We start from the raw sequence: 22758 nt of genomic DNA on the forward strand, positions 1-22758 counted from the left end.
AATAATTATTTATTATTTATAAATTAACCTCCTATACTATATATAGCATAGGAGGTTTATTGTATACAATGGCCATTCCCTACCAGTGAGTCGACGATACAGAGATAAATTGATAAGGATAGACGAAATAAATCATGACCATCATGTCACCTTTTCAAAATCTACTGCAAGGCATAGGGATCCACTAAAGTTCACTATGATGATCTACTCCAACTCTCTCTAACTCTAAGGTCTACTAACTATAAGGACGCCGTATCTTCCGGCTCAATCTCGCCTCGAGAACCTTTACCTCCAACAGCCGTTAATTGCACGACCCATGTGATGATATAAATAAACATGATAAAGAAAAAAAAACATAGTCAGATTTCATCAAAAAAAATTATACCTACCAACGTATAACGTATGCAGATGACTTGACAGTGTTGTCAGCATTATGTTGTTTAACTCGAGTGCTTGTAATTGCAGGCTTTGCCGGGTACCATTTGTCCGTCAATTCAAGCACGGATGATATTCTCCGCATGATGGCAACGAGGAGCCTATGCAACTATTCAGGACTGTGCATCATCATGTACGAAGTAATCAATTTAGTTTTTCCACATTAGCAAAAAATGTTACATTGTATCGATCGTGTGAAAACTCTGAGCAAATTATTACCCCGCCGGGGAACGACGAATGATAATGATAAAGTTATCTATGATAATAGAAACAACACATTCGCAAGGGAACTTGAAATTTTTATTTTATTTATTTAGAAAAACGCGCCAATTGCAGATGCTTTAAAAATTCGGATTTGATTCTCCACCTGCTTATTTAAAGCATGAACAACATTCACAATGTTTTTCGTGTACACTAGCAAATATGGTTAGAATATAATTATCATATTTATTTTTAAAAAAATTCGCGTTATACGGAGAAACACTCGCTATACGAGGAATATAACATGGCGTAATATGATAAGGCTTTATAAAAGTAGCGTGTGATAATGGGTTACGTTATTCATCTTTAAACATTTCGAAAGTGGTCAATGTGAACTAGGCTTTACAATTTATCATTACCTAACTGGAGTCACTAGTTTCTTGGCACAAGTACACTACGGCGTTGAATGCGACGCTTGAGGCCAACGCGCCGTCAGTTCAAATAGCGGCGTGGGTAACCACCTAGCTATTGGTGGGCAGCAGAAGCAACAAAACACCCAGTATAATGGCTATTGTTTCGTAGAGCTCATTGTTCCCAGTTTAGCGCCCTCGACGCCGTGCGCATCGCGCGAATGCTAAACGGTCATCGAGTTGGCTTACTTGACAACGCCTGCTTATCGAGGTGTCCAGTTTCATAAACACTGAGAAACTGTTTTCTGCCCTGACGAGCTGGTTGACAATAGTTCCGGCTTAGTCATCCATGGTATTGGTAAGGGCATGTTATAGTAGGCCCTAGGCACATAGGTCTAGATCCATAGTTTCTAAAGTGGTAAAACCCCAGGGTTCACGGGAAAATCTACGGGGCCTACATTGGTGTGACAAAAAAAATGAGAATTCACAACTCGTAAGCGAGGGTCCACGAAAATTTATCTGCTTTTGATAGTGAATAACTAATATTTTTGCTTGACTTTACCCATCTGCCTGAATAACATTTTAAGACTTGTCTCCCCGTTTCGGAAACATAGTTGAGATGTAGGAAGGTTCTATCGGAAGTAGTTAAATTGTAAAAGCCTGGGAATCTCTCGTCCAGATCGAAGAGGTCGTAAGAGTTGATAGAGAATGAATCGACTGGAGCGCAGAACATAGTACATCTACATCTGCTTTGGCAAAGAAGACTGATTAACAGAGGGAAAGAATTCTTGGTCTTTCGATGCGATGGCGGTGTAAGTTAGTAATTATATTTGGCGATGAAACCAAGAACCAGGTCATCACAAAGCATTGAGGACTTAATACTTATGATAACTCGCTCTCTTGGGACCTGTGCGTCACTGAGTACATATCATTTTGTGACATCCTGGACTAACAGCTGCGGTACACTGGGCCAAGTATCGCAATATTAGTCCAAATCAGACATAACCCGTCATTGCTCCATGGACGAGAAGTATATGTAGACTTTTTAATAGAAATTAAATATCGTCATTTAACGTAGAACTGGTTTAGTGTTAAAAGCAGATCTTCAGTTTTGCTATGGCTCCTTTGATAAAGCAACTAGGCAATATATATGTAGATTGGTATTCAATATGCTTGACATCACAGTAACAACATTCCGTGTGGAATACAAAGTGTTGCAAATATTCGACACGAATTTATGACGTATCTGTGTGACATGTCCGTCGTGACCGCGCTGTGACAGTGTCTTGATATAAATTATGACGCAATACGTGTGACGTCACGGGAGAGGAATAACCTGTTCGGATACACGCCTTAACACATATGTTCTGAATAACGCAAATAATATTTACGTTTTAAAACAAGGATCGCCTATTAAAGTATTTTATTTACGCTCGGAAACCGGCTGTAATGTGTTCATCATCATTATTGCGCTCTACAAGGCCTAGGCCTCGACCAAACATCGCCACGTTAGAGCAACCTACCCAAGCCGCGTCTGCCGGCTAGTGGTCGCCATTCGAAAAACTTACGGCGTCAACAGTCATCGACTAGATCAGGGCTTCTTAAACTTTTGTCATTCACGACCCCATTTATGATTGCGAGTTTCTTGACGACCCCATACAAATATAAAAGAAAAATAAATTAATATTTTTTAATGATTTACTTATAAGGTAGCAATATACTATATACACATGAAAATATATAGTTTTAGAATTCGTTTTGTAACATACAAAAATATAAAATTAATAATCGCACAGAATATTATAAAATTAAATTTATTATAGTTTCAAAAATAAAAGTGGATTCTGACCGTCTTAATACGTTCGAATATATTCAAGTAGTAGTAAAGTTAGTTAATGTCAAATATTTATATATACCAAATATATAAATATTTGACATTAAAATCTCCCGACCCAAGAATTTTGCTTCCGACCCCATTTGTGGTCGCGACCCAAAGTTTAAGAAGCCCTGGACTAGATAAGCGATGTACCCCGCGCGCTGCAACTTCAGAGGAGCAATTTGTCGAGGTACTTAGATGGCTTTGGTTCCTCTGCAAATCTTATTTTTAATTCGATCAGGAAGCGGGACCAAACCATACGAGGCTCATCGTAAACGATCTTTAGGCGAGGTCTATGCCTTGCAGTGAGCGTCCATCGGCTGATATGATGATGATGAGGCCAAGGGCGCTTGCAATATCAACCTGACTAAATGAACTCAAGTTTGTAATTTTTTTTTTATATGTTCTTTATATCCTATACACGTTAGCGTCTGTCCCATTTATCTGGTCAATTACAATTATTGTTTCCATTCTTTAACATCGCAGCGTTTTATTTGAAATCTTATATAAAACATAGTGACAGACATTTGATAATTATAAGAGATATAAAGTCCTAACGACAAAATTTCGTCTTCAAAAATTTAACAAATCTTTCATGGGTAATTATAGACATTTATTTTCTAAGTTTCACATCTAAAGGTTAAAGTATATTATTAAATAAATTACAGCATATAACGCAACTTTATTAGCTTATCGAAGTGTGTGAAATCAGATTTATTTACTCATTTACAAGGTTGATATTATAATGTACACATCAGACATAGTTAAATTTAATTTAGAATGAGCAACTGTGAAATTAGTTCGAGTCGGTGTTAGCTTACTACATATAATGTTAAAATAATCGACGATTTAAAGGCACATGTAAATGCCTAATTGAATAAACATATTTTGAATTTTAATTCGTTAGCGAGTATCTTTTTAAAATACTTAATAACTGAAATCTTTAAACTTAACTAAACTAAAACTAATATTTTTATTGTCTCTTACTTTTTACTTTATTAATAACAATTTTTTTCCGTTTAGGGAATATTGTTTTTTCACAACCCTATAAATCGGTGTTGAGTGTACAACAATCGATTCAGTCCGTTCGGTTTTTATCATTAGGGTTCCTGCGACCACTTCTTCGCTACTCCGTATACATTCATAACCATACGGCAGTATCTCTGCAGTGGTAAGGATCAGTGTTCCGCAACCTTTTATCATCTACGGCACACTGAAATCTTTCCAACAATTTCGCGGCACACCGAAAGCTAAATCCGAGATACGAATGAACGTAACGTGCTACTGCATCTCAAATACAAAATGTGAAAAGTTGTAGAATTTCAATTTATTAATTTTTACCACGGCAGACTTTTACCCGATTTGGCACTGGTATAAATGAATATTTTCAATAAAGTACAACTTTAATAAGGACCCGTTACTCTTGTCCCAAAGCGTCACCGAACTCCTCCAGCAAATTATTAACGAACATTTCAAAATATTTAATTAAAAATTTCTCCTCAAAATTTTCCTAACTTATATTTCAAATTTAAATTGAAAACTTTTAAGTTTTACAGGTTCAAAAGCATCAATAATTATATATTTAAATCAACATTATATCGATATCTCGACGGTTGCTTCACAAAATCGATTCGAAATTGTAAAAAAAATCGTTTTATTTATTCATATTCCATTAAATTTTAACTCTTTAAGGAATTATCATTTCATGGTGTAATCTCATTGACAATGCGAAATGATAAGAAACTAAATTAAATCGTAGACATTAAGATAATCTGATTAGAAATTGATATCAGTTAGACTATGTCACTCATTTTATAGTAAAACATGTTCGAACAAAACGAAATTCATATAGCATATCTAATTACAACACTTGGCGATAAATATTGCACATCGACCTTTGGAAAGAGACGATCGGCTAATTTTCGGCTTCATAGAGCGTTATCTCTGTCGCACAAAATTCAAAACGTTACATAGGTAGTGTCTCGTATTTACATATGCAGTTTTTCCTTCTCATAATTTGTTAATAATTGTTAAATATGTATAAAATATTATTTAAAGTACCTCTAAAGCCCATTACACACAATTAACTTTATCTGCACTTTTTTCATTTTATTAACATTAATAAATGAAACAAATTATATTACGTAATTCATAAACATCACATAATCAGTCTTACACAAGATTACTAAATCCTTTGTGCACTAAACACTAAGTAAACCTAAAAAAACAGTTAAAAGTACATATTTAAATTTCACAAAGTACAAATCTGAAATTCCATGTTAAATAAGAAATATAGTACGGCAGTGGAATTCCTCCTTAAGCCTTCATATATGGAGAGAGATCTGAGTTTCTATTATTTCTTTGGATGTCCACACGTATGTTTATAAATTTTATTGTATACATTTAACATCAACACTTTTTAGTTTTTTTTTTAATTAATTGTTATTATTTATAAGGTTCAACAGCATCTCTCCTCTAGGCTGACCGTATCCAATCAGCGTGGTATTCGGCGATCACTCCAAAGGCAGAAGACCGCACCTCATTTAGAAACATTTACAAAATGTACTAAATATTAATCCTGGGTAACAAACAATTCAAAATGTTAACTAATGTAAACCGTAAGTAAATTAACACATCGATTTTCAAGTGACGCTGTCACGCGATTAAATATTTTATAAACTTATAATGGTATAGTCTGAGTAACTTTCCTACTGCAGCACTACCAGACGAAAGCAATATTACTTCACGCACTAATAAGTACGCCCGGTCTGCATTGGAAAGGTTACAACCTAAACCTTCCCTTCGTAATGTTATAAGCAAGAAGCCACATTCGTGGGAGAAACGTGTTCAAGCATACCTATAGAGTGTAATGTTATAATTCGCGATATCGCGTCGTACTATTACAGGTTTATTTATCGTTAACAAACCGCCGTACTCTACGCGCTCATCAAAACAAACGCGCGCCGGCTTCGCCGCACTATCCAGCGATTCACGACATAACGCGATCGATAAAAACAATTAAAATAGACGTGGCTCATCACATGTAACAAGACTAATATTTACTATCCCATTAGCAAGCAAAAATAAACAAGAAATCTCTAAAAACATGTTGCAGTTTCCTAGCCGATTATAAAAATGAAGGTAAACGATAACCTTTCCAAGATGAATCTAATAAGATTTAAGACGATACCAGCCAACAGCCGGTAGGAAATGAATTCTACACATACCAGATGCAAGACTGTGTTCACCACCTCCCGGTTGGTCACCTGTCCGACTTCAATCAGACCGATAAGGACTGCAAATTTCAGGCTGTCGTTCGTCGTCATCCTGACGACTTCCTCGGGTCTCTTGATTTCACTGAAAGGCGGCGACTTTAAGTCCGCCATAGTTAAATCTGTCACAATTCACTTTAACACAAATTTAAAATCCACTCGCGACGAAAGAATTTAAGAAAACATTATTTCATCGGCTCACATGATAACGCACCAATGTCGCTTTCTACCATTTTGGAATTACGAAGTGTTGCTATCTATAAGAAGTCCGACTAAACTTTTCCCAATCAATCGATATTTACATTTAGGGAGTTCTGATTACGTTCTTACAAGAATTTCATAAAAACTTACAATTGAAATATCGACATTATTGTATCAATCTAAATAGCACGCTTATAATTTATAGTAGGCACTGTTTGTAAAAACATATTACTACAAAATATAGAAGAATTACAAACCTCTCAAACGTTGAATTTTATTCATACACTTATTTTTATATTTTACTTCTACTTAACCTTTATTTGAAGTTAAACTATTTCTCCCAAATATTTTTGTAAAAAACTTCATCTGGTAAGTTTGGGTCGCATTTCTGCCAACAATAAGAAAATTTTAAATGGGATATGAAAAATTTACGCTGTCGCTTAGCCGATTTTAATATAAATTGAAGCAAATTGCTCATAACTTATAAAATCAATATATTTTTGGTAGTTTGGTTAAAATTTTACATTATTTTAACTGTCCAAAAAATGAGATTACAATTTTTATTTTTAAAAAGTCAATGTTGTTTATCTTGTCATGTGAAGTGAGGGCTTTATGAGCGAGCAACTTCATTGTTCAATTTATACGAACTTCAGTGCGCGTCAGTCAGAGTGCGAATAAACATGGCGGCGATTGATGTAGAGCCCCCCAAAGTAAGTTTTAATTTTTTCAAGTTGAAACATCTTTATGAACAATGTAATATAGTTATCGAAAGATTCAATTATTGTGATTGATGCAATGTGCCGTACTTTTAGCTCGGTAAACCGATAAAGTAACTATATTTACGGAAATAAAAAGAAAACACCGTTTGGGCGTTCTCTGTCAGACTTATTATTTATAACTTTTGATAAATAACGACAATAATTATTTTAAGACGTCTCATTACTCATTGATTACTCAATATATAGTGTTATGTCAATTGGGGTAGCGGTAGTGGAAACACTGGAAGGGTTCATTTTTGTGTGGTTGACTCAAAAAAACTTAATTTTAGGCGGAAACCGCAATGCGAACGCTGAAGTTGTCTGGGCACGTCGGCTTCGACAGTCTGCCGGACCAGCTGGTGAACAAGAGCGTGCAAAATGGATTCGTTTTCAACATACTGTGCATCGGTGAGTAATGAATCACTTGTTCCCTTTGACTAATCACTTGTGCGCCGGCTTATCGCAGTTGGGCACTTGTTAATTTAATATTGTCCTAACTACACATTGCATGGCTAATTACCGATAGGAACATCCGTCCTATGTACGACCATGTCCGACTTTATTTGTTATAAAGCTTAAAACTGGTGAAGTAATAAAGACTACCTTATTTGTAAAACCAGCTTGTTTTTTTTTAGATAATATTTTAAAATGGAAGGAAATGCCTGAAACGAAACGTCAGAATATTTTTGTATCATGATGCGAATGTATGTAAACATAAAATAAAACATTTTTTCCTTCAATGTTACTGCAATGAAATTGGCTATAATTAATTTTGTATGGATTGTTCATGTCTTGTTTTAATATTATCTAGGGAGCCGTTTATTATTGTCTTCTTTTTTATTTATTTACCAACATATATAAACTAGGATAATTAAGGTCAGGTCTATAAAAACCAAACATATTTATTTTTATAAAGAAAACTTATATAAACTATTTTTTTCTATTCATGTGCCCATTTAGAATAAATAAATTAAATGTCCTTAAATAAAACAACAATACTATTTGGAATCATAATTTAACATTTAGTACACCCCAAAGTATAGACTGTTTTTAATCTTTTAATAAACAAGCATGTATTTTTTCATAATGTAAGTGTAAAGCCAAAAAAAAATATTGTACAAAACAAATACATATGAAAAAATATATTTAAATTATATTTATATTAAGGTATACATAGCAATAGCATACATATCTTGTGGGATACACAAGAAAACCATAAAAATTTTGCAATCCCTGTGATACAGTATCACAGGGATTTAACAAGTATAAAAAGTCCATAATCTATATTACTTATCACCATTTAATTAATAATTATTAATATTCTACAAAATGGTTAAGAAATATTACTGGACTATTGATTATTTATCCTTTAATTAATTTTTCTGTTCCTTTATTCTCTCCGAGGCAAATGGGATCCATTTTAATTTGATGTTTTATTTATTATTGTATTTATAATTATGTAAACTGTATTTATTATATGTGAATAAATGTATGATATATACATAATAAATACATATGTCTGTTTGTGTGTATATGTATGTGTTGTCCAATATTTATCCCTCTGTTTCCATACCATAGTTGTCAGTAAGAAACTGCCTCGTGTGATCAGACCGCCCATTGTATTTTTACTTTACTATTATGCAATTATGTATACATTTTCTAACATACAAAATAAAATTTTAAATTCAATTAAAGCACAATATATGTCCATGGTTACTAACATATGAATGAGTAATTTTTGTGTTTACTTTGTTTATGTCCAGAGCTTTGCAAGATATAAATCAGATATGAGGAGATAAATAATTAGCTTGAATATATAGACTTATGTTAACTTAATTATAGGAGAGAGGAACTTGATAAGGGTTGCTTGCTAACAATATATATTTATTTTCGTATAGAAGCTAATTTTCCATTTGAAAATTGTCCCATAGGTGAGACTGGTCTGGGTAAATCGACCCTCATGGATTCCTTGTTCAACACCAACTTTGAGTCTTCCCCCAGTCCCCACAACTTGCCGACTGTCAAGCTCAAGGCTCATACGTATGAACTGCAAGAGAGCAGTGTCAGGTTGAAGGTATAATAAATATTATTACTTACACTTATCAATAATTCCATAGATTAATTATATTTGTTTTTAAATGATAAATCTGTTTTAGATCATGCAGAAAATGATTTCTCTTGTATAACTTAGTCACAAATGTGGGTTTAAACAAACACTGACAGCAGTAATTGTGTTAAGACTTGTTGGATAACTACATTTTTTTCTATTGTAGATCAAGTTTTTATATCAAAATAAATAGATAAAAATATCTGAAATGTCATCATACATATTCGTCTGAAGCTCCAATTATTCTTATAAATTTTATCAACTATCCATTTTTTTTACCTGTAATATATATTTAATGTATATTTTTGTACCTAAATATAAATATAATATATATATAATGTATATTTTTGTACCTAAAATAAATGTCATACCTAAATAAATAGTAGTTGGTTTAAACTGGAGAAATTCTAAGAATTTATACATAAATATTTGTTTTGATGACGAAATAATTTGTTTACCAAGAGACAACACATTTTCAAGCTTTGTTTTAAACTAAGAACATGTTTTAAAATATGATGCCAAACATAATTCTGGTTTTTCTTTTTGTAGAAATGAGTTTTTTCAAATCACCAATAGCATAATTTTTTAACTCTAACAATTATGCTCTAATGCCATTTATTATTAATAAAGATAATGATTGTAGGTTTAATATAGCATGGAATAATTTACATATTATACATTGTAACACAGGGGTGTCACAAACTCAATTTTTGGTGGGTCCGCAGAACAAAAAATCTCATAGTAACAACCCCTTTTTTTACTAGTGTATTGTAAAAGATAAACATTAAATTATTGTCTACGTCCTGCTAGATATATCTTCTTTGATATTCCTATTTCGGGAGATATTTACTGGCTGAAACATACTATTACTCTGATATATTAACAGGTCAGCAAAAATGTTTATTTTGAGCTACAAGTAATGTGCCATTAGATAAATACTATGATATTACAATAAATAATTTTTCCTCCAGCTGACCATATGCGACACAGTTGGCTATGGGGACCAGGTGAACAAAGAGGACAGTTTCAAAGCGGTGGTGGACTATATAGACGCACAGTTTGAAGCGTACTTGCAGGAGGAGCTCAAGATCAAGCGCTCTTTGCCAACTTACCATGACAGCCGCCTGCATGTGTGTCTTTACTTCATTTGTCCCACAGGTGAGGTGTATTCATTATTAAAATACTAAGATGAAACTTTTGTACTGGTGTGAATTACCTTTTAATATTAATTAAACATTTTTATATATATTTAATGGATGATATGAATTGGATCAGTGGTAGTCCAGTGGTAGAGGACTGAAACTTGTTACCGTTGGTTGTGGGTTCAATTCCTGGGTTACAATCTGTTACAATTAACTTTGTGCATTAATCATATAGGATTGTCAGTGTTCAAAAGTTTCCAGAGGATGGACAACAGCTGTACCATAATCCCACATTGCGATCGTTACAGGCGGTTTTCTTTTATGGCCCCCATTATTGGGGATCTCTCCTTACCCCTTGTCTTTGTAAGGACAAGGATTTGATTTATCATTTTTTTTTCTCTAATTTATTCTTGGTATACTCTGTGCCACAAATATCTTTGGTGGAGGTCCATATCGAAGAAAGAAGGTGCAGGGAGAGCACAAAAATAAATATTTTTTCAATAATATCTCGAAGCATCTTATCTACAATTTTTAATTTTCACAAAAATTGCTTCATAAATAAACAGAGTTATGGTGATTTCAAAATGTACAAGTTTGTCTTCGGTGTATGTCTTACAGATTCCTTTGCGGTCCTGAATGTGTTATATGGGTAACAATATCAATAAATTTATAAAGGCATAGTTTGTAGTAACAAATAACAATATGCTCTCACTCCTTTATCGGTGATGGCCGACACGCCGCGCTATCGAGCACAACTTTCGTTGCACACACATGGATCTATTAATATTCAAGTCTCGCACTCTGGTCGGACCTGTAGTATCACTGATACACTTGAAGTTCAATCACCTCTCCCGTTCGTGTTTACATTGCTGCAGTCATTACATATATAGTTTGCAAGTAAAAGTGGGTAGTTATATGTTTATATATGGTTGTTCACATTGTCTAGGTGTACGGAGATTCGTATGGCACGGTATAAAAAAATAAGCAGTATACTCCTTTTCGACTTCAAATTACGGTACCAATCAATTCCAGATCTGGATAGATTTAAAACCGATATAAAACCATATTTTTAAAATTGCTTACTCAGAAAGCTAATTATTGTCGCGCATTATTTATAAAACCATATATGCAAGAGCAACTGTTGAGTTTCTTTCGGTCTCTTCTCAGCGGAACTCCCTTCCGAGTCGGGGATAGCTTTCTGTAGCAATAACAATGACGACATTTTATATCAACTGAAGATTTGAAATTGCTAGTGATAGCTATTCGAATAAGAAAATATTTAATTTTTTTTTTATAAAATCATAAGATTTAGATTGAGTAATGAAAGATCTCAATTTGAATATAGAAAGTCGTAGTATATGGGTTAAATGTATCTGCTTTGTATTAATCAACCTTTTATCGTATATATATATAGGAATTCTACGTCTGAATGTAGCCCTCCACCATCAGCTTCTAATAAGATCGACTGGAAAAGACATGCATACAGTATGTTTCTGATGACCTTTACAAGGTTCCAGAACTTTAAAGCCCCTGCGGCCATCTGTTCTATGCGTTATAAAGCCTCAATAGGTCGTTGAGCGACTGTCAGCTTGCCATTAGCGCTGCGGTATACTTAAATAAAGATATTTTGAATTTAATTTACGTAGGTTATCAATAAGATTAGTTGGCTGCCTGCATCCTGCGTTTTCCTTCACACGTGATCCAGCTCTCGTAAACACATAAAACTTTATTGCAAGACAATACTGTGAAAGCAATTAAAGTTAATTTATCGTGCCGTGCTTTTTAATTAGTTATGTCGAGGAACCGAGTTTGTTCGGGAAATGACAAACCGATGTAGGTTACGAAAGGAAAGCCTCTAATCCTATGAAATTGCGACTCGAGCCAGGTTCCCTAGATCTAAATCTTCTAGACATAGCGATTTTAAACTAAGCGCCCTTGGTCTAAACACACGGAATGTGTGAAGTATAAAAGAAGAAATAGTAAAACTTGTAAAGCAACGGTATGAGAAACATAGTTTTGGTCGGTACGAAGTTGTTTAGAATTAAGGACACGTACAAAAGGCGCGTCGCGTCTCACTTTCCAGTTCACTGGGACGTCGCTTGACCCGCGGAATATTTTACTGCTGCCCTTGACACGTGTCCCGGTGCGAGGTGGTCACCGCTGCCGGTGCACCAGCACGCGTAACGGTACCATTAACTTTTACTAACGAACATGACACGCATACTGTAGCGTGTCCAACGTGTAGCCTTTGATGTACAGGACATATAATAGAATCAGTTTATTTGTGTTTGTGACTGAAATTGTGATTATTCGGATCACTGGCAATTAAGCTTTAATATGAGCCACAAACAGACGTGTTCACAATGGTACGAGTCGATATAGTAAAAAACAAACAAAAAATTTCCTAATTTATTGAATGTATTTTAATTTTTACGATTTGAATCAGAGGCGTTTCAAACACGTTGCATTGTCATATGCATGTCGGTTGTATTAATAAAAAACATTCAGAACATTTTAATCTTTTCTTTCTATTGACAGTAGAATAATATAATAGGGGGAAAATTCAAAAGAAAATCTATACATATAAATTACATTGTAGTGTCTGTTTGAAACATTAAAATAACCGCTTTCTATATGTATATGAGTACATTACGGTTCATATACTAATATTATATATTTTATTTTATTCTTGTTTGTTCGTTCCGGCTAATCTCTAAAATGGCTGGATCAATTTTGATGGGCACTTACACTGGCAGGTAGCTGATGTAATAAGGGGTAACTAAGGCTACTTTTATTTTAGAAAATAGTGTTAAACCTAAAAAAAATACTTAAATAATTTTTGTGTCAAATTTCTAGCTAACGAAGTCGCGGGCACAGCTAGTTTTAAACAAAGACGTTAGAGAGGCTAAACACGGGTTAAGTATTGCTTAATTAGATTATAGCAAATTACACGTTCGTAATTTGTGCAGGAATTACTCTAACTGGTCAAGTTGAACACGGCTTTCTAATTTACTTGGTCAAAGGGCATGGCTATGGGTCACTATTTTTTTACGCAATAAAAATAGGATTAATATTATATACATTTTTTTTTGGTATCCGGGGTAATCTTCAGGATTGATACAAAACATCCAGCTCTCTAGGAGAAGGACAGGGTTATGTGGAATTCCCACCCACAAATCTCCTAGGTGATGGTCTTCGATTCTTTTGGACGAGCAAGACATGTCATGGGAGAAAGCTGTGCCTTCCTCAGCATCCTCGCTGTACCGCAGCAACACAAGATCACTTGCGTTGCTGCCCTTTTCGTGTTGGAATTGAGGGGACGAAAAAGGCCGTCACCTTCAACGCCCGCGAACCCGAGGCCGTTTTATAGTCGAGTCTTACAGGCAGGGAATACCTTAAACTAATTCTAGTCAACTCGGACTAAAGGGTTAACTAACCTAACCTGTTTTGTCTATCATGTTGTCTGACATGGTATGCATTTTCCTATCGTGGATGTTTCTGGCAAGCGATATTACTTTTTATATTATTTTGATAGATTTTTCTTATAGATCACTTTAAAAAATTTGCTGGTACAGTTTAACCCTCTGCAGAGTTACATTTTTACCATTTTTTAAAAACTCGTCGGAAAATGTAAAAATTGGATTTATGGGAGTTTTCATTGCAGCTGTGTTCCAACCATAAAAATTTTCGCGTTGCTGACGGCGGCATCTCTTTGTAATTCTCAACACGTACTGATTATAAATGAATATGCAAGGTTTTACAACAGTCTCTAAGCTACTTAAAAAAATATCTGTCTACATAGATAGGGGCACATAAGCCAATATTTTAGTTCTTCGCTAAGGAAGCTAAATAACATTTTTCGTGAAATTTTAAAGGTCTTATACAGTATTTTCAAAACCCTGTGTCCACCTTAGCCTTTCAGATATTTTTGTTTCCTCCTATGTAACATATATTTTTTATATTAAAACGAAAGGGTTACACGCGAGTCTAGTCCACTTTCGAATTGCCCCCACTGTGGGGCGTGGACCCCACGTTGGGAAACACTGATCTAACACGTATAAGATTAGAGTTTACTTTTGTCAGAATTTCAGTCCAAATATAATTTGAATAATATTGGGTCACAGATTTATAGAGTCAAACCGCTATGTCATTTAAAAATCTAGCAATATTTTATAAACGTCCTGAACGTAATAAAAATATACTTGACATAATTTCTGGCTGTTAAATGTAAATTTTCTGAAAATAAATTTTTAGTTGTAATATATTTGTGCGGGTATATGAATAAAGTTTAGCTCAGGATTTCACTAAGAGATCCAATTAGAAATAATATCCCGAAACCTACCAAGGTAATGAAATGGCGCAGTAGATTGGTTGAACTGGCAGTTGACAGGTCACAAAGTGCGTAGAACTGAAATCTGAGGCATAGAAGAGACCACAGACGTGATGTCCAATGTCATGGTGGCCTAGACAACCTTCGGAAGGTCATGTAGGCGGCTTGAACCGGCCTTATTGGAAATCTATATTGGGCACCTATGTCCTAGCTAAAAATTTACTATGTTATATATATAGCAAAGCTTGGTCATTCATATCTCCTTTACTCTCTTCTTGTTTTACTTTCAATAAAATTCCTCAACTTCCGCTCTGACAATTGTATGTTATAATAACAGTATTGATTGACACAAACAATTTATGTTTGTATCCATTGCTTGGGAATTCAATCTGTTTACATTTGACACAAGTGCCGTAATAAATATATACAAGGAGTGATTCGTTATAGGTGTAAATACTTTATGGGGGTGAATGGGTTAGCAGTTTGTGGTTATATATATGTAACCTCCAAAAACCAATGGTTTAAAATTCAGATTACTGTCTGTTACTGCAGAGTTTGTGCCGCGAGAAATTATTGCCCTGTCGCATTACAATAAAAAAAATATGTAACATAATTTAGATCAGTCTTTCCCAACGTGGGACCTACGCCCCACAGAGGCGTAATTCGAAAGTAAACTCTACAAGAGTTAAACGCTTTCGCTTTTATATATATATATGTATTAGATAGGAGGCATGGCACATAAAAGGTTGTAGATTACTGATTTAGAGTGATCAATTTTCACAGGGTGATTGGAAAAGTTTTAAAAAATCTTTTTGCTGACAAATACACTATACATTCACCTATAAAGATTTGATACCTATAATCAATAAAATTATATAATTAAATAATATCCCGAAAAATCGATCAAAAAATGTGGTAAACGTAACCTTATGCAGCAGGAACTGCTTCCTTATTTGCAACACTGCGTTATCCTGTGAGCGCAGTTATGTGCGCATCGGAATTGCACAATTTACGTTCGATGCGCTAGGAAGGACAAATTGATGTATTCACTAAATATTTACAGGAGTTCTTTTATCCAGTCTAAAAACTTCGTCTGACATTTATACGGTGCTAATTATACGTGTTTCATGAGAAGGCTCATGGTCACCTACAGAGCAATGCAGGGGGCTATGTTTTGAGTTTAGAGTTCTGAGAAGAATTAAGATCACTGACGTAACTCGAAGAATTGCTCGTCTAAACTGACAGTGGGCGGGGCACATCGCTCGTGCAACCGATGGCCGTTGGGGTCGAAAGGTTCTCGAGTGGGAAGCATGAGCTGGCTGGTAGACGCGGCGTGGGCAGTTCCACCACTAGGTGTACCGACGACTTAGTTAAGATCTTAAGTCTCTGGATGCGCAGGACCTGTCTTCGGGGTAATCTTTTGGTTAAGCCCTTGCCTTAAAGAAGACTGATGTAAGATAAAATGAGATAGAGATCTAGGTACAGGTCAAAGGAAACTGCATATGATCAATTTATCAATCATTTTGATATTAAAAATGGTCGGGAATGGATTCTTTAAAAACGTGCACATAGCAAATATTGGTATAAAAGAATAGAAAGAAAGATTATGTGAAGTATGAAAGTAGAGAATGAAAATAAAAAATAATTATGTGAATAAATAAAATTGCTCATAAACTCCCTGTCCCACCAAAGATAGGGGTACGAGAGGCCCCCAATAGCGGGGGCTATAAAAAAATATTGTTATTATAAAGGATATGTCTTAACTAACTTCATAAAGTCGCATTGTGTTAATAACTTGTTTCTGTACCTTGTCATCAATATAACTGTTTCTGAATGTACATTTACTCGCGTGTTCCAGGTCACGGGCTGAAGTCGATCGACCTGGTGTGCATGAAGAAACTGGACACGAAGGTGAACATAATACCAATTATCGCGAAGGCTGACACCATCTCGAAGACGGAGCTACAAAAGTTCAAGGTATGATTCGTTAGTGTAATTGTGTAGGTGATGCATTTAAGATTTAAAATGTTGCACTGTTTTGGTGTGCGATCCTTTGTGTGTTTTAAGGCTGTGAAGTCAATTAATATTGATTCTGAACCTCTCGATCAATTACTTATTTGTTTGGAAGACTTATGGCTGTGTGTGTGTGTGTGTGCGTGTGTATATATATATATATATATATATGTATATATATACACACGCACTATATGATATAAGGTATATATATATATATATATATATATACCTTATATCATTGCAATAGAAATATTCCCTCAAACCGAACAGCAGTATAAATACAAAAAATTAAAATTGCAAAGTTGTCACCTTAAACATGGATTGTGCTTCTTATTAAATTCAGGTTAGTTTATTTAAAGAAAGTGATATTTCATAAATCAATGTTGAAATTGCAGTCAAAGATAATGCACGAGCTGCAGGCGAACGGCGTGGAGATCTACCAGTTCCCGGTGGACGACGAGTCTGTGTCGGAGGTGAACTCCACCATGAACTCGCACATCCCCTTCGCAGTGGTGGGCAGCACGGACTTCGTCAAGATCGGCAACAAGACGGTGCGCGCGCGCCAGTACCCGTGGGGCACCGTGCAAGGTACAAAAGGACATACAAGCATCTTAAGGTCTTAGGAATATGTTGCATGTAAGCACTTATGCGGGAAGTCAATATCCTATCGACGTCCTATGGTTGAAATGGTGATGGTGACAATGATGAATTAATTAAAAAAAATTGAGTGTAATGTAATAAAATACAAAGTAATAAACAAAATATTAACTATTACTATAAAGATATTGTAAAGTAAGAAAATTAGATTTTTTTAATAAGATGTTGAAAAACTTATTTTATCTTACATAAAAGTTCATTGTCATTAGGCAGCAGCAGATTGAAAACAGTAAAAATAAAAAAGCCATTAGGCCGATATTTTAATATTATGAAGTCACCAATATGAACCAGATGTCCAAATGACAATAAGCGACACTATTTGGGAGGTTGCTCAATTTGTCAGAAGTGTACCATATATATGTATGTCATATGTACAACTGGTACGGACAGTCTATATATCTGACATATAGGGTATTTGGAAATAGGTGCAAAAGCTTGGTACACACTATACAAAATCAAAGGTTTTACAAATAATAAATAACATAATGATAATATAGTAAATACAAAGCATTTTCAAAATTCAAACTATTACATATGAAAATTAATTATTGTTTATGATCCCTGCAGACTTTGTACTGTCAGAAGTTATTTGCTTGTTACATTCCAATAGAAATAATAAATTAATGGAAGATCAGTGTTTCCCAACAACGGGCCAACACCTCACAGGGGGTAATTTGCTTGTTGCGGCATGTAGTTCGAGAATAAACTCAACTCGAGTATAACCCTTTCAATGTAATGTGAAAATTCTGTATGTTGTGAGAATTACAGAACGGCTTAGGTGGAGTATGGCACAAAAAAGGTTGGAAAATACTGCATTTACGGCTTAAATTTTTTGCACATAATGATGGTGTGTTTGTCGCAGTGGAGAACGAGTCGCACTGCGACTTCGTGAAGCTGCGCGAGATGCTGATCCGCACCAACATGGAGGACATGCGCGAGAAGACGCACGCGCGCCACTACGAGCTGTACCGCCGCCGTCGCCTGCAGCAGATGGGCTTCTCCGACGTGGACGCGGACAACAAGCCTGTCAGTACTGTTTTGTCTATACTTGCGCACTTCGTTCATCATCACAACGTCACAACTGAAGACCTTAACAAAGTCTCAATCCACCTTGAATGAGGGCAAACTGTGCTGGGCTTGCATGTATTCATGGTCTCCACTCTGGAACCATAAGGTTGCCAATCCATCGGGTCATTGTCTAATTAACTTTATTTTTGATATAGCATATACCGCCCCCTGCCCTAGATTTTTAATAGAACCAGTTCACTGGCCTTCATCCAGCATCTTACAGCAACCTTACCAAAGTCGTCTTCTGCTAGAATTTTTTTATTAGATCTCAGACATCCCGAACATTGCCTTCTCCTTTCGTTACTATGAATTTGCTAATGAGACCCAAAGGAAAAAGACGAAGAATGAATGAAAAAATGTTTTAAAAATAGATGAAAAAGTATTAAAGATGAATAACAATAAATGAGTTGTAGAATATAATAAAATTTAAGATACCAAAGTCAAAATACACAACTAGGAAATAATAATGTGATAAATAATCTGTGATACTTTGGGAATGGAGAAGAAGTATGAAAGGCGATTGTTGAAAGACAATAATGCTTATGGAGTGTAAAAATTGATGGATGCAAGAATGGAAAGTCAAGAATGATACAGTGAAGGAGGAAAGAGGACAAATGTTAATAAAATAATATATCCGAGGATGTCCCTGTTCCACACCAAACAGGGGGAACATAATAAAAAAAGTAAGAAACTATGTTTCAATTCTGTCATGACATGATTGGTTGCGCAGACCATGGTCTTTATGTACTGAGATATTTTGACTTACCTACCTTGACTATACCTGCAATTAAATATTGCAACATACAGCAAAGCTTTGTTCTTTGCTTTTAGCTCTACGGACTTTTAATGGGAAAACCCCTGTGGTAGATCAGATCCCTGGTTCAGCTGCCAGCTATTAGACGGTATTTAAGAATGTTGATCTCCTTTCCTGCACAATATACTAGCTAGCTAGTCATATGGATTTATCATAGCTTAATGTAGGTGACCAAACCATGGCCACCAAGCTCTTTGCTTCAATGCAATGGAAACTCATTTAGGGAAAGCTGTCGCAAGCATTTTGATATATGCATCATGCTGATGTTGCTTTAAAAATAAAGTATAATGCCCATTTTTATTTAAATATTATGTCTGTGTACATATATTTTTCTACCTTTTATGTGCCACGCTCCTTAGCCTTACTAAAAATCTTGAGCCTCCCTGTGGAAATTAATATATATTAAGAATATCCGCCTACATAGGGACAGCCAATATTTTAGTTCTTCACTAACGAAAGCTAAATAAATTTGTCGCGCTATTTTTAAGGTTCTAACCCAGTATTTCCCAACCATTTTCATGCCATGCCTCACCTTCGCCTTTCTTAAATTCTTATGCACACTGTAACATTACATAACCTTTATATAAAAGCGAAAGGGTTAAACTCGAGTCAAGTCCACTTTCGAATTCCAACCATTAACAATTAAAGACAATCAACTTCATGTTGGGAAACAATGATCTACGTAGCCCAAAAAGCTCGTCTGATTTTTATTAGGTTTAACTTTCATATTTTTGTTGCAGGTGTCTTTCCAGCAGACGTTCGAACAGAAGCGCAGCGCGCACGTGGCTGAGCTGCAGCAGAAAGAGGACGAGATGCGCCAGATGTTCGTGCAGCGGGTCAAAGATAAGGAGGCCGAGCTCAAGGAAGCTGAAAAAGAGGTGCAAAACCTAAATAATGTTTTAACACCTTTATTTTTATTTATTCTATTGATTATGAAACTTTTGTACATATTTACACACATTAGCAAAATTAAAACAATAGCAGAAGGTCAATGAAAGCTTTCACTTAAAGCCAGCACTAGACTCTTGAGTTGAGACATTGTATATTGATTATATAGATAACATAATATATTTATAATAACAGAAGAATTATAATAATAGAATAAATGACGAAATTTTCGATTATTTAAACCTATGTACAAATTTAGCATGAAATATATTAGTAATAAATAATGCACATAATAACACAATGTTCAAGTGAGAAGAAGAATGTGGTGTTCATAATCTTTTAAGTCTGAACATTTTTGTAAATTTGATCTAAATCCAAGTCATGGATTATATTGTTGGAAATTTATTGGACATCGGTTGGATCCTAATAACCACCACATGTGACTGAACTCAACATCTCATAAGTTCAGTAAGAATAAATTGTATCATCACAACAATTTGCTGCTACTTTTATATCTGAAACATATTTTATCACACTAATCAGTTTAAATTTTTCTTATGTGGTATATATGTTTGTTATATCTTAATATAGTTATTTGAGATCTAGTTGATGTTTCGACATTCACTCATAGAAATTCATTTATCATAGCAATGTTGGAGTGCAGCTAATTTATTTTATTATTCCGGGAATGCTTAGAATAATGACACTTATTACTTGATAACTTGATGGTAACTACCCCGCCTGCTGATAGTTACATACCATCAAAGAAGGCTCTTCTAGCTCTATCTATTGATACAGGTTGATTGATTACAGTTGTAAATTTTGAAAGGATCAGTATGTGTCTCATTAGTTAACAAGAGCGATCACTGAAAAATGTTATATTAATATACTTTTTCTATTAGAATGCTTTGAGTCTATAATTTCTGGCTGTACTAAGCTTACATCAACATAATATTTATTATTTCTATTATACCATCGAGTTTTCGGTAGTGTGTACAACAAGTTAATTAATAGGTTTTTATAAAATGACGCCACGCATTCACCCCCAAAACCTTAAATTCATACTGTGATTGAAAGTAAGGTAAATTTGTTTATAAAAATGTAAATTCTGTATTTATTCATCCAAATCAATTTAACGTCCGTCGAAACAATAGTAATAGTCTTTCTGGTTAAGCCTTCAAACTCTCAGTTCGATTTTTTCTCCTCAATAGTGTCAAGACGGCCTTTTGAGTTTGCCAAATAGTCAAAAGTCAGATCAGGTGAATATGGTGGTTCCGAAACGCTATCAGTCTGCCAGTTTTTGGGTAAAAAGTGCAAAAATTCAATGCAATATGATATCATCCACCAAATGAGACTTGACACATCAGAATCAAAACTACCATCACAACAGTTTGGACTAATTTAAATAATATTTCAACTCTTGACAAACTGCCGCTTGGTAAATGTTATAGACAGTCCAACTAACATAGGAAAACATTTTTATCTACCTTCCTATAACTTGGAAATTTAAAATGTCTTTCAAATAACAGCACACTGATTGTTTGAATATTTATATTAACTTTCAAACCTTTCATTTCCAGCTTCACGCGAAGTTCGATAAGCTGAAGAAAGATCACACGGAGGAAAAGAAGAGGCTAGAGGAACTGCGCAAGAAGATTGAGGACGACACGATCGAGTTCAACCGGCGCAAGCAGCAGACCGCGCAGTCGCACCACACGCTCACGCTCGGCAAGAGCAAGAAGAAGTAGAGCCTTCCTTGCCACCAAATGTTAACACTTCTATCGCCTTTCTGCACTTCAACTCATTATTTAGACCTTTTACTAAGGTTGACTGGCTTGACTATTTTTTAATGGTTACTGTTTCTGCTCTTCTTCTCTTCTTACCTTCATCTTTGATGGACCAGATCAAATTCTAGACAGATTTAATTGCTACATTTTCAACAACAAAGTTATTTGCACTATTTATTACAATTTATGGTATACCTAGGATGTCACCTCAAGGTGAACAGTCACTGCTAGCAGGCCCTTTGGGAAATCTATGGGAGTTGCCCATGTCCAACTGTGGACTACAACAAATAAAATTTTTACCTAAACGATAGAAGTGTTCATCTATACATATAAATAGGTAAATAATAAAATAATTTGCCAGCTATCTACAACACACATTTATATGTATATATATAGTCTATCCGTGAAATATATTTGTTATGCTCTCAATGTCGCACTGTTTATTGATAAAATTAAGAAGTAAATCAATGATCTTTGGAAAATCTCATTCAAATTTTTTCTGATTAATGTAACATAGTGCTTAAATATAAACCCACGCGTTATTGAAAGGTGACAGCCACAGCGGTCACGCAAATGGTAAGGAAGTGCAAAGACGATTTAATATGTATTTTATACAAAGCCAAAATTAAATTATCCTAGCTTAGTTATTGTTTTACGAGTTAGATGTAAGTGCAATCAAATGGCTTTGCCCGACGGGCACGTCGCATATTTTATACTTTACAAATATTTATTGCTAAAGGACCTTTTGATATGTTTAAATGGCATATATACATTTGTTTAGGGCAGTCCATTGGGG

At 34.8% G+C, this 22758-nt stretch overlaps 2 protein-coding genes across 2 annotated transcripts in view; one reads left to right on the top strand and one right to left on the bottom strand.

Annotated features, from left to right (window-relative positions):
* Positions 1–6412, bottom strand: part of rg (rugose) — a 728321-nt gene extending 721909 nt beyond the window's left edge. Inside the window, exon 1 of the mRNA XM_068766997.1 lies at positions 6150–6412. Within this exon, the coding sequence (XP_068623098.1) occupies positions 6150–6308 (159 nt within the window). The 5' untranslated portion in view covers positions 6309–6412. The remainder of the gene's footprint in view (positions 1–6149) is intronic.
* Positions 6413–7058: 646 nt separating this feature from the next.
* Positions 7059–22425, top strand: Septin2 (septin 2). Its single transcript, XM_068766864.1, has 9 exons — positions 7059–7105; positions 7444–7561; positions 9085–9227; positions 10232–10418; positions 16591–16709; positions 17144–17336; positions 18268–18431; positions 20028–20165; positions 21756–22425. The coding sequence occupies exons 1-9, from the start codon at positions 7076–7078 to the stop codon at positions 21921–21923; spliced, it is 1260 nt and encodes a 419-aa protein (XP_068622965.1). The 5' UTR covers positions 7059–7075; the 3' UTR covers positions 21924–22425.
* Positions 22426–22758: the final 333 nt, after the last annotated feature.

This window comes from Battus philenor, unplaced genomic scaffold, assembly GCF_028537555.1.
Source record: "Battus philenor isolate CCGP_79_NKW_IND1 unplaced genomic scaffold, ilBatPhil1.0.hap1 SCAF_22, whole genome shotgun sequence".
Taxonomy (NCBI): Eukaryota; Metazoa; Arthropoda; class Insecta; order Lepidoptera; family Papilionidae; genus Battus; species Battus philenor.